Below are 15,887 nucleotides of genomic sequence, written 5' to 3'. Positions count from 1 at the left end.
TCTGCACTCTCTCCGAGTTTCCTGTAGCGATATTGGTTTACAGCTACTATGTGTGGGATCTTCCATCACCGACGAAGGGAATTGGTGCATCTAAATTCTCTTTTATTATGATGCCTTGGAAACAATGCTGCTTTATATTGTAAGAAAAGTGAATCCTGTTTGTCCATTACGACCATCTTCTCGTGACAGAGAAGTTTGTGCTCGAGTTATAAATGCCACAACGAGTGAAATACCACGTGCCTCCTGCCGGCCATGCACCAAAGCCCTCCTGCCTGCCTGCTTACCATCGTCCTCCCAGCCTCCTCTGGTGAGTGGCGACGAAGAAGTCGAGGGTTAGGCAGAGAGGAGGGAAGGGTTGCATGGACTTAACCAGACTTGTAGAGTCGTGAGACATTTTTATATCTTCCATTCGTAAAAGGTTATATTAGAAGTAATTTTGCTTAGGCCTTAAAAGAACTTGTAACAGAGAATCAACTAATTCAGAAAATATGTCGCAGATAAGTTTTAATGTCTTGCAAAAGGTTATAGCTTTACTGAGTGTTGGGTATGTTGATAAGTTTTTATAGGTTTTACGTGTAAATTGGTATTGAGATGGTGAATGTTTTATTTCGCATCGTAATCAGTAGAAAATAAATTATAATACATAGAAAATTGAGTTATTTGAGGATAGTTTTGCCTATCTCTTTCTTGATTACCATTTTCAAACAAAAATATATAAAAATAAAAATATATATTGTCAAATAAATGTACAAGTAAACAAAATTAATGAACGGTTTATTGACAAAGGTGTTGTGCGCATGCCATGATCATATTCTCCTCTATTTAAGTTGATGTTATTATCGACACTTTTTAATGATTATTTTTTGATGTCTCAGAACGCCTTTTGGCTCGCAACTATCTTCATTTTGAAAAACTTTGTACCTCCCTCAACATGTGTAGTTCTTTGTACATGGATCTTATATTGGAGAATCAAGACTTGTCCTTCATTAATGTACATTGATCTTTCCCTTGATAAGTTTTGGAGGTCATCATCTTCTTAAAGTACTTTGCCATCATTAATGCACTTGCTAAATTGTGATCCTTCATTAATATAGCCCCCGTTATGCCTCATAAGCCCCGGTAATATGTTAAACCTATTGCACAATTCAGCCTCTTACAAATATACCCTTTCTATACCGAAAAGAAAGTTTTCATGCTCCATAATGCTAAATTTTGATCGTCTTGGGACGATGATGAATAGTCTATCATTTGTATACAAGTCCTTATATAAGTACCAAATTAGCAAACCATCATATCAATACAAACCGAGTGGAGCAACTTGGGTGGAACTTAGTGAAGTAATTAAGCCATATGCACTGAGTCGATATATAAGACAAAACATGGAGCGAAGGCGCTAAGCTTTTCTTAAATGGAGGTCAAGAATATAAACTCTTTAAAAGGCAAGAGCGAGACCCTATAGTTCCATAGTTTTCTCATTGTGATAGAGTGGACTCATCTTGTATTGTGCTAAAATCGAAGCGAGTTTTAAGGTATATACACCTTATCTCAGTGAAATAATTGACGAAGGGACTAAGACAACTCCACTTACAGAGGCGAAGTGGGAGATAGAATGCCTTAGAACGAGACAAAAGAACATAGAGGTGGAGACTCTTGAAGAATATATCACAGTGCTATCATTCAAGTTGTTGCAAATGAATCTATGCACAATAGAGATTATGCTAGAAGCAAAGGTTAAGGATCCGGACAATAGCACACCAATTTTCAACGAAATCAATGAACTTCGAGAGTTGTTGGATGATATGCTATTCTAGAGTTGTACATCATCTGTGTGTGACCCGAGTCCAGTGGATAAAAGTTGATAATGAGTGAGTATAATAAGAGGTGGCAAAGGTCATGCGATGTGTCAATAGAGGTAGTACAATGTGATATTATAGTCCGAGTTCATTACACAAAGATCAAAGTATAATGAATACATCACCAAGAGGTGATGTAGAGTAATAGATTATCCTAAAATAATTCGAGGCAATGCGATGCACATAGGAAAAGTCTTACGAGTGACTTAATCATACAAAGATATAATTAGGAGCTATTGAGAGCTATGCTTCAGTGAGCAACATGATGACAAAGGCTATAAATTCAAGCCTTGCAACATAATAATAGAGGCCATGTATGAGAGTTACAGTTTGTGTTTTCATCGACCAATGTGAACAACTTAGAAAATATAAAGGTATCGAAGCAAGTTATTGAAACGGACGAGAAAAGGAGTTTTAATTGAAATTATAACAACAAAGGAGCGATGATTAAAATAATAGCAAAAGACACAATTTTTACGATTAGATTATTTCTTTATCATAATTATAGTCTCTATATTTAAAAACACATTAACTCCCCGGGAGCCTTATGGATTAATTACATATTATCTCCTATAATTAATTATATTTAGCATCTCGATTCTTATAATTTTAAAAGTTACCTTAGGAATCTTATACTTATAAAAGTGAAAATTTTAACTCCATTTTTTCTCACATCATCAGTTTTATTGATAAAAATAAAAATATTATATTTTCATCAATATAATTTTCTCACATCATCGATTCTTATAATTTTCTCACATCAACTATTTTTTCTCACAGCACGTGCTGATTCTATCTCACTTTGGTTTACCACTAAGTACATGGTATTTTCATCAATAGAATCGATGACGTAAGGAGAAACATAGTTAAATATTTCACTTTCGTTAATATAGGGATCCCAATATAACTTTTAAAAGTATAATGATTAGAATACTAAAATAATTAATTATATAAAAAAATATATAATTAATCTGTATAAGAATCCTGAGAGTTAAGTATATATCTAAATATAGAGACTGTAATTATGGTAAAGGAATAACCTTACCGAAAACCTCTTTTTCTTACTATTATTTTAATCCTTATTCTTTTGTTATAAGAATAGTTAATTATAGAGGATAATCTATAATTAGTCCCGAGAGTCTCGTGCATTACCGATACAACCTTCAAAATGGTAATATAATTGCTCACGAAATATTCTTTTTGCGTCATCTTTCCATCATATTCATTCTTTCCTCCATCTTTGCTATTTAATGAACGATTGTTTGAATTTTTTTCTTTCTTTCATCGTTACCTTCCAAATTCTTTAACACCTACGATTCCAGGAATCATTACGCCAAAAATTCCGTGCACAGCAAAATCTTTTAAAGAGTCTCCCTTCCTCCACAGCCAATAATGAGAACGGCCGAGGTCTCGAGTTCCTCTCCATCTTACAAGTGTTCTCAGCTCATCGCGAAGCGGTTTGTGCGCAGTGCTTTGCCGTTAAATTTCAGGTGTTTTTAGTTCTTCTAAGTTCCTCGTTCTCAGCTTGCATGCTTCTCTGAGGCCTTGTCTTGGAATATCCCGTGGATTCTCGTAGATTGCTATTTATAATGAAGCGCAGAATGGTCTTTCGACTCCTCCTGTAGGCTTTTCTGTCTTCTGTGCTAACAGATTCGAATCGATGTTGCAGAATGGTTGGTGTTAAATCAGGAACATGGGTGTGCCCTCTCGTCTGCTTACTCTATCTGCTGGCCTTTCTGCAAGTTGAAGGTGACAATGTGCCCATGACTCTGTTGAAAAGTGCAGTAGCTGAAGGAGCAGGTCTGTGTACCCATGGATTCTCTTTTGGATCTTATCTTCTTCATTGCAATGATAGTTATCCGAACAAGTTCATTCTCGGACATCTACCCACGGCAGCTTCCAAATGAACTCGTCTTCTTATTTTCCAGTTTGCTTGGATGGAAGTCCTGCAGCATATAATCTCGCCCCTGGTTCTGGCTCTGGTGCAAATAACTGGTTGCTTTTCGTCGAGGTCAGTTTATTTTCTTGACGTAGTCCTCAAATATTATGATTGGTACGTTTTTGATTAATTGTTGGTTATATGTTGTATGCATGTATGATTTGTGTCAACATAGGATGCCTGTCAACCCTGAGTTCAACATCTAGAACTGAAGCATGAGCTTTGACAATAGAAATGGTGATTGGATTGCCTCTTAGATCATGATTTATCTGTAGAACTTGTAGAACTTCAATTCCTTGTAGGTTTCCCCGTCTGAGACTTCTATATTACATGCAACAACAGATAGACTGTTTTACCATACTGTAGATGCAAAAATTTTCTTTGATAGACAAAAAATGTAAAGTGAAAGTAGATTTTGCACATTCACTGCTGAAAATGAAGTAACAAGATTTGTATTCTTTTTTAATTATGTTTCTATTTGCTAAAACAGAGAAATGTACACCGAGATTCACAATTTCATATATCCTTAATGTATTGGTCAAGTTTTGTTATGTATCATAGTACAAGGCAATACAGGCTTTATTTTGAGCATAGTCAATTTACCCTATGTTAACTGATAAATTCTTTCATACCATACTAGTCACATGATTATCAATTTTATTTATTAGTTTTATTTAACATAAATTATTAATTAAAGTATTTAAGTTAAAGTTAATAATAATATACTCATTAGATTCTTATAAGTTATTCTTAATTTTGTTCATCTTCGATGTGAAACTTATCGTGGTGTTACAATATCATCATATCATATCGAACTATATTATAAATCTCGAAATGTATAACATGTCTTTATCCATTTGAATATCCAAGTTTCGAAAGAATCTATTCTTGGTCGCGGAGTAAATCCCTCACTCGTCATTTTGCAGGGAGGAGGTTGGTGCAGCACTGTTAATGATTGCGTAGTACGTAAAGGCAATTTTAGAGGTTCCTCTAATCATATGCCGCCTGTCTCCTTCTCTGGCATGTTAGGAGGCGTTCAGCAAAGGAATCCTGGTATGATTAATCTTCCTTCTCTACCAATGTACTATTAACACAATTTTTTGATGCATGTCAGATTTAACTTTGATTGTATCATTCGAATGATGCCATCAAATACAACAACAACAACAATAATAATAATACGGAGCTTTTGCTGTCTTATTCTTTGCTTTGATTCTTGCAATGCTTGCAGACTTCTATAACTGGAACCGGGTCAAGATTCGGTACTGTGATGGTGCCTCATTTACAGGGGACATAGAAAAAGTAGATCCTGTGAGCTCCTAATCCGATGCTTCTTCTGATATATGTTTCATTTCCTTGCTAAGCAACGTTGTATCGATAACATGTCTTTCACATCTTCGTTTGATTAGGCTACAGGTCTCCACTTCAGAGGAGCCAGAGTTTGGAGAGCTATAATGAAAGATCTATTAGCGAAGGGGATGAACAAAGCACAAAAGGTATGCAGATGTAAAGTGGTCAAGTCTTATCACTCTCAAAGTTTCTGTTCTAACATTGGTGAATGCTCGCAGGCACTTCTCGGTGGCTGCTCGGCAGGTGGATTGACTACCATACTACATTGTGACAACTTCCGCAGTCTTCTCCCAGCTAGTGCAACAGTGAAATGCTTCTCCGATGCTGGTTATTTCATTGATGCGTAAGTTCTACTTCTTTGGTCCGCGTCACGAATCTCATCGTCGGGCTACTGTTGCAAATATTCACATATATACATACGAGATAAAGAGAGTTGAACCAAAAATATTCATGTGTATAAGATAATAAAGATGGATTGAGTGGATAGTCGTTTATCGCTAAGTTTACATATACTAGGTTTTGTCTGTACTCAAGTGGCTTAAACTTTTGGTTTGAATTGATGTCTAACCTAATATACGTTAATCTGATTGTGATCTCTAAATCTCTTTCTGGCTCTGACGTTAACCAGTACTAGGTTTCTATGAACAGGAAGGATATTTCTGGAGCCGACTCGATCGAATCCTTTTATAGTGATGTTGTTAATCTTCATGTATGCTCTGACCTTTCATGCTCCTTATTGATGACTCCCTCCAACTTTTTTGTGATGATAATTCTGTGGTGCTTTTTGGTTTTGAAGGGATCAGCAAATAATTTGCCATCTTCATGCACGTCGAGGTTACCAGCAAACAAGGTGGGAAGTATACTTTCTTTCTGGAACGATTACAGAAGACATCAATTCATCTGACTTAACTCTTTGGTTACGTGAATACATGCAGTGCTTTTTCCCACAGAACGTGGTGGCCACAATGAAGACACCCCTTTTTATACTCAATGCAGCATACGATCAATGGCAGGTTATAACTTTATTGAGCTATATTATCTTATAAACTACTCTCGTGAAGGTTTCTACTGTGTGACGTATGTTACCTAATCGCAGATCAAAAATATTTTAGTGCCACCCTCTGCTGATCCCAATAATGCTTGGGGAGACTGCAAGCTCGATATCAAGAAATGTTCCTCGGATCAACTTCAGACACTGCAAGGTTGGTGTTACCATATATGTTTTCGTTGTCCAACATGTCTGAGTTCGGGTTCGAAATTAATCGATATCCATTTTCGAGTTTATCTTAAGCTGAGGTACCGGGAACTTAGGCATAGACCCTACAAAGAGCTACATTGGAGGTGTATCCAAAAATGTTCTTTTGATACTTAAGCTAGTAAGAGTTGGGAGGATTCAGTTAAATACCGAAGTTAAAAGAGAATGCATATAGGACCCTTTTATAATGTGATAGTCGATTGTTTTGGTAGAGGTTAAGGTCGATGATAATGGTTACGCACATCGTTTAACCATCAATGAGTCATGAGATCGTACACAATTATAAAGTGATAATTTTATCGGTTCAACCTTTCCGTCAATGTTGTGTGACCGAACTCATGTGTTCGTCTTGTTTCATGTCATCGACCCATGGGACTACGTCTCACTTGTCGACCGATTGGGTGTGATGTGTCAGTGGCTGTCTACGTTAGGCGATTGAAAGACTGATCTTTGAAGAACTTGTTGTAGATCAGCTGGCGATTATTAGTAGTTGTAATTCTAGATTTATGTCAACTGCCAATTTATTCTTCGTGTGCAAAGAGTGAGAGCTAATACGTCGATATCAGGTTTCAGGACAACGTTCCTGAACGCACTGCCGGCGGCAGGCAGCTCGTCTACGGGACTGTTCATCCTCTCATGCCACACTCATTGCCAATCTGGTGATGCGAATACGTGGTTTGCAGCTGATTCTCCAAGGATCGATAACACTGTAAGCTGTAGCAGCTCTGTGAAAACTTCATCACTCATATCAGAAAATGGGAATTCCATAGTGATGATCATATCTGTTCTTTCTTGCAGCCAATTGGGAAGGCTGTGGGAGACTGGTACTTCGGTCGGAGTTCTGCTGTGAGGAAGATCGACTGCCCATATCCATGCAATTCTTCGTGTCGTAAAGTTGCCAAGAATTCCATGGAAGATTAGTAATCACAAAAATATTTCTCGAAGCGTCTGTTATATCTATGGTTAAATGTATGTGTCAGATATATGATACTCTTTTATGTGGAGACATCACGGTGATGAATTAGCATATATTATATGCGTCTTTGGTTATTCTAATGCACATGGATATATGTTTGTGGTGGGATTTGAAAGAGAGAAGGTTGAAATTTTTCCTTTTTTTCTATTTTCCTTGTCTGGAGATCCGCTTTATTAACATTTTAAACAAAATTTGGTAGCTATTTTTATTGATTGATTTTTACGTTCTCACATGCATGCATGGGACATGAAATACATTAAAGATATAGTGATACATGTTAGGATTTTAATCGCGCTCAGAGGGCATGAAATAGTATTATAATTCAGGCCCCAGAGTTATTGTAGATTTTTATAATAAGTGAGTTCTTTTTTAAATCAATATCAAACTCGAATTAGTTTAAAATGAAATTGATCACAACCTTGACTCGTAAACGACTCATCCGATACATTCTTAAGGCTTTTGGTACATTGTTTACTTTTCTAACATATCGTCTGATCTTTCGGTATTTCGTTCAAGCCTTTAACACATCGTTTTATCTTCCGGCATGTTAACTTCATTACGATATCCGATCTTCCAACTATACGTCCAATTTTTTAGCACAACAATCTTCAAACACAACATTCAACTCTTCCACCTAACATTTGATCATTTGATAGTCCAAATCTTTAGTGAAAGTATATTTTTTAAATATTAATCTTAAAAATACATTAGTTTATCAAAATTATTAATTAATTTTATTATCAAAATCTAGGATTGAATAGTAGATAACCCATTGAACAACTAAATCTAATTTTATATTAAAAAATAAAATACAATTATGACCTCTAGACGGTTGCACCCTCAAGTCAAACACATTATCAAGATGGTGTCGATTATATTGTCAAGTTCAATATGATTGCATCCTACGACTGACCTTTGTGGATTGATTGCTTTGTCAAGACAGCTATGTTGCAGCCTCCGGACGGACATCCTGAATTCGGATATATCGTCAAGATGGTCGCACCTTCAAATCGACTACACATTCAAGATGATTGCCCCTCGACCCAACTTATCCGAATTAATTGCTTGCTCAAAAGAGCCACATTGTTAAAATAGTCATGGATGCATCTGGACAATTGCACCCTCAAAATGGATGAATTGTCAAGATAGTCTGCACCTTCAACAACACGATCATAACGTCAAGTCGACTACACCTTCGACACAATTGCACCCCTCAACTTGACCTCTTCGTATCAATTGCTTTCAAAAGATGAGCCACACTATTATGAACCCTCAAGTCGGACGCATTGTCGAGATGGTCACACCTTGAAGCCGATCATATCGTCAAGTCAACTACACCTCGAAGACAATTGCACCCCCTTGATTGACCTCTCCGAATTGATTCCTTTCTCAAGACAGCTATGTCGTGAAAACGATCGCAACCTCTAGGCAGTGCTCAAATCAAATGCATTGTCAAGTCAAGATAGACGCACCTTCGAGCCAACAACAATTGCACCTCTTTGGATTAATTGCTTTCTCACGGTAGACACGTCATTACAACGATCACAACCTTTAGACAATTGGACCCTCAATTCAGAAGCGTCATCAAGATGAGCACACCTTCAAGCTGATCATATCGTCAAGATGGTCACACGATTGCACCCTCGAGATGATCATACATTGAAGTCTATTATATTATTAAAACAATTACTTAGTCACGCCTTCGAGATGGTCATGCCCACAAAATATTGAGAATGTCATCGAGTCCGACTGCATCATGAAATCTGTCGTGTCCTCAAGATAGATCGTGCCCATAAGATGGTCTTGTAATCAAGTCCTCAAGATCATTCATGCCCATAAGATGGTCTTGTAATCAAATCCTCAAGATGATCATGCCCATAAGATGGTCTAGTAATCAAGTCCACAAAGATGGTCATGAATGATCATGCCCATGAGAATCTCGTTTTCAAGTTGGCCAAATCTTGAGACTGCAAACTAAGATATTCGAACATCTCATGCAGAATTTACTGGTGCTCCCTTTTCCCTATTTAGTATGGGCATTGGATCCAAAGCTATAAGAACAAGGCTTGATAAAATGATCACAGTGGCATATAAAATCTATCCGATCCTATAAAAAGCTCCACGAAGTCCACAGAGCAACCAAAATTCCACCGACTGCAACACTTAATACAACAAAATCAAGAAAATCCAGTAAAATGTGTCTCCTTGAACTAAAATGTTTCAAAGATAAGAGAAGAAAGAAACCAAAACACATGACACAACAATCATATTGTGCCAAAATAACTCTGCAAGAGTTTCTCATGGATACACAAAAGCAGCTAAAGGAAAAATTGAAAACAAAATCTTTGAATATCAGCCATCTCAGCTCCAGACAAAAAAAACAACATGAAGATGTTACAACTGAATGATTGTTATCAGATGTGATTATAAAAGTCGGATTTCATGATAGTGCACCTGATTTAGAGTCCAATCTACACACAGGTTGTCACAGGATAATCATGGTTAGAAACCTGCACAACATTCAAAAGGTTAACTTTTTCCTCATTATTCTTTGCATCTTAATTTAATTTAACAAATGACTAAGTGAAAAACTGAAATTTACCTTTATATCTGGTCAGTGTCTGTTGGACAAAATGCTTCTCGTTTCAATGGTAGAGATGATTGGACTATGTTTTGTTTTACCTGCTGATTTCTACATTCCAGTTGAGAGTCACAGTACTGCTTGTATGGACAGCAGCATGGTCCTTTCCTAACCTACAATGACGTGCATCTTTCTTTGAATTAATAAAAACTAGATATAACTAACACTGTTTGAAAAGCTTGCAATAGAGAAATGAGGCAAAATGAGATCTCTATCATGATTCAAATAGAGTTCCGGCCAGCTGTTGAAAGGCTGAAGATGAGTTCATCAAATGCCGAATGAGTGTCTATGTGTGGGGATAAGCCTACCCCACATGGATATTCATTAACCTGTAATCAAAATCAAAGGTAGTTTAGACTTCCCGAAACATATAATAAGAACCTATATGATAAGAAATTTAAAGAGAAAAACATTTGAACTAATCATTTGATAAGAAAATTATTAGTGGGATACCATATACCAATATCTAGTACCATAGAAGCAGTTTTATGAATGGGTCATTCAAAATTATGATCTTGATTTATAACCAAGTTACATTGAAAGCATGGAATCATCTCCCATTGACTCAAGGCAACCATTTGTTGGTGATAAGCATATATTAAGGTATAACATCAAATTTTCAATTATGTGTTTCCAGTACATACACAATATGTCATGTTTAGGACATTTAAATACTTCCATAAATGTTTTCTTCATATACCGTTTGTAATCTATGTTTAAAACATATTTTGAATTACTATTCAGTCATTATTTAGCCAAAATTTTGTTTTTATACTTGCTATTAACCCTAATTAGTTGAAAACTAATTCAAATACTTATTTATATTAGGTTTGGCCAATCCATGTCAATTTGTACAAGGGCATAGCAACACGTATTTTGAATTAATATTCAGTCATTATTTAGCCAAAAATTTGTTTCTTACTTGCTATTAACCCTAATAAGTCAAAAACTAATTCAAATACTTTTTTCTATTGGGTTTGGCATCCATGTCAATTTGTAAAGGGGTATAGCAATATATGTACAACCTTAGAGGCATCAATTATACCCACAAATATAAGTACCCGTAGGGACCCATCCCCTACTGGGGCAGGGATGGGAAGAATAAATGGGGATGGAGTTAGGGATGAAGGGTATTTTCTATTACCTATGCGGTTATGGCGTGGGATGGGTAGAGCACTCCCACACATCCACGTACCCATCCCCACCCGATCAATATGTGAGCCGAAATGCTGGGTGGACTAGGCACCGACCTGATTCAAATCAAGCTAGGTTGAGCATTCATTGAGTCAATTGTGAGATAATTGTGAGCCATTTAGTTCAATTAAACCAAATAAAACAATATCAAAATGGGAAATGAGGTATGGATAGGGAATGGGGGATGAAACGGGGATGGTGATCGGGGAAGCATTCCTCGCCCCCACCACCCCCACCCCTCCCCCATCCTACCCTGTTGACATCCCTACACAACCATGAATACAATACCAAACCAATCCACCAATAGATTGGTATTGATACTGGACCAAATCTAGAACTTTGCCAAACACTACTCTCTAGTTTTTGCCAACATTCTTAAACATAGAGCAAAAAACTAGTATTGGTACTGCCATATTAAAGAAGATGCATGTTTCTTCTGTATCCTTCATATCTATCTCCTTGGATGGTAATGAGTTTTAGTAGTTAAAATGTGCATAATTGTAGAATAATTAGAATCTCCCTGGATATTTTCTTGAATAGGTAAATTAAGCACTGGACTTTTTGACACTGATATTGACTAAATCACAATTTGTTTATATAGACTTTAGTTTGACAAAAATCTCTTGGTTGATAGACTTTTACAATATTAGTTATTTCATATTTCATCTAAATACATAGCTAATAATAGCCCACAGTAAAAACCCCAAAGTAACAAAAATTATCATCCATGGAATAAATGTTGGGCCACTATAGTAATATGATATAATCAGTCTCTATTGACAGCAACACTAAATCTATTTATTGACGCATTTTCGTAGTGCTATATGGATGGCTATAGTGCAAATACCCTAAACTAAGGAACTGATCGGACATCAACCTTTCAGGTTGGTACAGATTTCTCCCTTAAGGAAGAAAGGAGAATTATTGCCTTGGAAACCAACAAGTCCAGTTCGCTGGTAGCCTGGTAGGCTCATGCAACAACAGAGTTCACTTAGCAATAAAAAAAGTTAAGCAACTACAAAGCTCACGTAGTACTGAAAAGAGGGAAATAACAAGTTCTGCCATAAGGAATAATAATCAAACTAAAGGTATAAAACGGACAGCTTATGTAACACAACTCCATCGATCACATTGTGACTAAATTGTCAAAATGACTCCAAAAATCTTAAAACAAATTAAAGAGACTGAGATGGCACAACAAGAAATTTAAGTGTTATAATATATTCTCTTTATAGATAAAGTTGCAGCCAACTATTTCTAGCTTACTCGTGTAGAAAGAGTTTAATGAACACATTGAGAACAGTGAGAAACAAATGTCTGGTACATACCGTCAACTGATCCATTTCTTTGTTTTGATCACGACCAAGACCAGGAAATGATAAGATTTTCTAAAGTATGTTAGAAACAAAGGATGGAAGCTCGCCCAAAAAATCCTTAGAATCAACATTTCTTGTCTGCACAAAAAGATGTAAGGGCACAAGAGTCATCAATGATAGGCAGTATCAGGCAAAACTTCAGTCAAACAACCAGTCAGACCAAAAAGAAAGTGAGAGAAAATTTGGAGCCTATAAATGATTCTGAGAGAAGCCAGTCTGATAAACAAGCAAACTCTTGGATACAACAAATTGTTATATTCCCATTTCCTGATTCCAGGTGGTCCGCTACTCAGTTCTCCATCGGATTGGTATGTACCGCACAGCATGTACCAGTCCCGGCAAAATAATGAACCATGATAACAATAGGTATGTAAAATTGTAGCAATCTCAACCAGCAAATTTCATTGTAAATCCAAATTTCATAATCGCGCGGAAGTTTGCAGAGTGTCATATATTCGGTCGTAGTAGGTAGGTACAAAAAGCAGCTTACCTCATACAAAAATTCATAACCGTAATGCTGAACTCTTCTTTTCGACAGACTTCTCCACTGCCTATTGTCAACTTCTGCAAGGAGTCTCTGAAAATAAAACAGAGAGATTGACTTTCTAAACATATTCCAGGAACATATTCTATAAATACAGAAAGAACATGTATAAATTTACTTGAGTTCTAACCTTTTCTTCCTCCACAGTGATAAAATCATGCACAAGATAAATTCCTGGAATCCCCAAGTCTGATGCCAACAAAGATACTGGAAAAAATATATCTTTAAATACCTAGAAAGAGATATAACTTTTAGTCATGGACATGCATAATCTAAATGGATTACAATGATGAATTCTACAGAATACATGAGATACATGTCATTCACACAAGCCCTAGGCATGAGACAAAATCTCGAATCCTTGAATGCTTAGGCCAACAGAAAATCTGTTACTGCAGCGACATAGAATCTTTTAGACATTTACAAATCCTATGAAAAGAAAGTAGTATATGTTTCAAATAAGTTCAAGGGTTCCTTATTTACACACTAAAACATACATATTCAGTGGGCAGCAACTTGAATTCAAATAATAGCCTTCAGAAACATAAACCTACAGAAACATAAACCTAAGAAATATCTTAATAAGTTGTTAGAAAAACACTATTGTCATCATTTAATCTCTATGATACTGCCCACAACATATATTTCTCAGTAAAATTTCATGCATAAATTTTACGACAGATAATGATACCCATGTTTCCATTAACCATTTATACTATCAGATATAGATCAGGCTACAATATAAATACAGCTGATAACACACATCTTTTTTCAGTGCTTTATGGGAAGAAAAAACAACAGAATCTTCAAAATTGCATCTATGCATAAGCACTTTAATTCCTGAACACCATTATCAAATTTTGCATATTCAATATTCTGCTAAAATTTGATGCTTAACTGCCTAATTTTGTAGTCCTTCATTCTAGATTTGAAAATGAAACCAAGAAAACTGAAACTCGAAACTAACAAAGGCTCCAGGTGGCATCATAACAAAATCAACTATAAAGGGTGTACCCAGTGCCCGAGGCTCCCGCCAATGCGGGGTCTGGGGAGGGTCAATGTACAAAGCCTTTTCCGTGACTCGAACCTTGATTTCCTAGGTCGCAAAGGAACAACCTTACTACTGTACCAAGGCCTGTCCTCATAACCAGATCACTGGTGCACTCACAAAATAAGGCTTTGATGAGATAATTCACTGCATGCTGAACCTAATAGAAGACATTGAATTTGATCAAAAAAGAAAAAACACTACTACAGGAGCGGACAGGCGGAACAGACGACAGCGGCGAGCGGCGAGCGGCGAGCGGCGAGCGGCGACAGTGGGATAGGAAAAGAGGGAGAAAATACCTGCGGACGGCGCCCGGTTGGATGGTGGCGTCGATCGGAGGAAGTTGTAATGTCGTTCTGGTGATCTTGTAACTTTATGGCCCTCCGGCCCACGCACAACCGTCGGATGCTGGGAATTCGGGGTGGCTACAGATCCAACGACTGCGAGGAACCCGAACCAGGGTTGTGCTCCCCGTTCAAATCAGGGGAAACAGCCGCGGGTTTCTTTCATTTGGCAGAAAAATAAATAAATAAAAATGAAAAAGTCCTTTTTCACCTTTAAAAGCAATTATATATTGCTAATCCAAAGGCCTACAAGATCAAAAAGCTCCGTGGGAAGGTGCTCCTTACAACGTACACTACTTGCACTAGGGTTTTTTCTTATTGTTTCAGGCCTACATAATAATATCTCTGATCCATATTCATTTCCCTTCTCCGTTGCCTACAAAACTTTGATGATTCTTTAGGGTTAGGGAGAAGGGAAGGGTCCATATCTCTGCTCTACTGATTGCCCTCCTAACAATTGTGTTAACATGAGATCACCTAAATTTGATATTGTTGATATAAAGTTTGAGGGCTAATTGTATATTACCTAGTTAATTATTTTGATATCCTAATCTCTACACTTTAAAAAATTATATTGACATTCTTACCATTAAACATCTGGATCCATTTACAGACGAAAATATAAAAATAAAAAAATAAAAAAAATAATTTTAACATTCCAATTTTAGATGAGAGACGATGTCAAATGGTAATGCCATTAGGGGTCAAGGATGGTTATTGTTATAAGAAAAACGGTAATGCCACTAGAGGTCATAGATGGTTATTGTGGATAAGAAAAACGATAACAAAAGGTGAGAGTGATCCTCACCTCTTAGTGTAACTCTTCTTATCCACAACAATCACTTGTAGCTCTCAGCAACAATGATGTCATTCTTCGTTACCAGCTGAAACATTAAATTTAACGTTAGAATAATAAATCTATATATTTCACTTTTATAACTATAAAAATATTAATATAATTTTTTAAAATATAAAAACTTAAATTATAAAGACTGAAGATAATATTTTATTACCTCGCACAAGACCACAATAACACCGAGACATTGTGGACGCACGTTCCGTCATCTCGTAGATCAGCATCATTCTCACTGATTCGTGCATATGGTTCTACGAAGAGTCGAGCATCGTTGTCATCATCTAGTGGAGAACAGAGCTGTTCGCTACCATGCAATTTATGATATATGGACAACTCCCGGATGAATGAAGTGGTAAAAGATTTCAAACAGGTTAACTGAAAGAAAGCAAACCAAGCACCACATAAGCCACAGTGACAGTACAAGTGAAGCTACAGCGTCACAGAAGCTACAAGACCGACATTGCAACAAAGAACATACTGATGTGAACCATTACATCAAAAAGCAAACACC

General features: G+C 36.6%; 2 protein-coding genes across 3 annotated transcripts in view; one reads left to right on the top strand and one right to left on the bottom strand.

Annotated features, from left to right (window-relative positions):
* The first annotated feature begins 3,146 nt into the window (after positions 1-3,146).
* On the top strand, positions 3,147-7,453 carry LOC103990397 (pectin acetylesterase 7-like). 2 transcript variants are annotated; one of them, XM_065115258.1, is made up of 13 exons: positions 3,147-3,310; positions 3,523-3,653; positions 3,782-3,864; positions 4,719-4,845; positions 5,024-5,103; positions 5,202-5,288; positions 5,361-5,485; positions 5,791-5,851; positions 5,939-5,992; positions 6,078-6,155; positions 6,239-6,344; positions 6,964-7,106; positions 7,196-7,453. In XM_065115258.1, the coding sequence occupies exons 1-13, from the start codon at positions 3,246-3,248 to the stop codon at positions 7,316-7,318; spliced, it is 1,263 nt and encodes a 420-aa protein (XP_064971330.1). In that variant the 5' UTR covers positions 3,147-3,245; the 3' UTR covers positions 7,319-7,453. The 2 variants fall into 2 exon arrangements, with proteins under 2 accessions (XP_064971330.1, XP_009407792.2); XM_009409517.3 differs by having other exon boundaries at positions 3,147-3,343.
* Positions 7,454-9,550: 2,097 nt separating this feature from the next.
* LOC103990395 (alkylated DNA repair protein ALKBH8 homolog) overlaps positions 9,551-15,887 on the bottom strand; it is a 34,245-nt gene continuing 27,908 nt past the window's right edge. The window contains exons 8-9 of the mRNA XM_065116477.1: positions 9,976-10,127; positions 9,551-9,883 (exon numbers count right to left, since the gene is read on the bottom strand). Coding sequence (XP_064972549.1) covers positions 9,978-10,127 — 150 coding nt within the window. The 3' untranslated portion in view covers positions 9,551-9,883; positions 9,976-9,977. The remainder of the gene's footprint in view (positions 9,884-9,975; positions 10,128-15,887) is intronic.

Source organism: Musa acuminata, chromosome BXJ2-7 (genome assembly GCF_036884655.1).
Source record: "Musa acuminata AAA Group cultivar baxijiao chromosome BXJ2-7, Cavendish_Baxijiao_AAA, whole genome shotgun sequence".
NCBI lineage: Eukaryota > Viridiplantae > Streptophyta > Magnoliopsida > Zingiberales > Musaceae > Musa > Musa acuminata.
This window is presented reverse-complemented; position numbering and strand designations above follow the sequence as displayed.

What these genes read in the sequence shown, in the direction of transcription:
- LOC103990397 (XM_009409517.3), top strand. Translation starts at nt 3,246, where the DNA reads ATGAGAACGGCCGAGGTCTCGAGTTCCTCTCCATCTTACAAGTGTTCT. An exon ending in CGTTCAGCAAAGGAATCCTG is followed by an intron (nt 4,846 to 5,023) that starts GTATGATTAATC and finishes CAATGCTTGCAG; the next exon opens with ACTTCTATAACTGGAACCGG. An exon ending in GGATGAACAAAGCACAAAAG is followed by an intron (nt 5,289 to 5,360) that starts GTATGCAGATGT and finishes GAATGCTCGCAG; the next exon opens with GCACTTCTCGGTGGCTGCTC.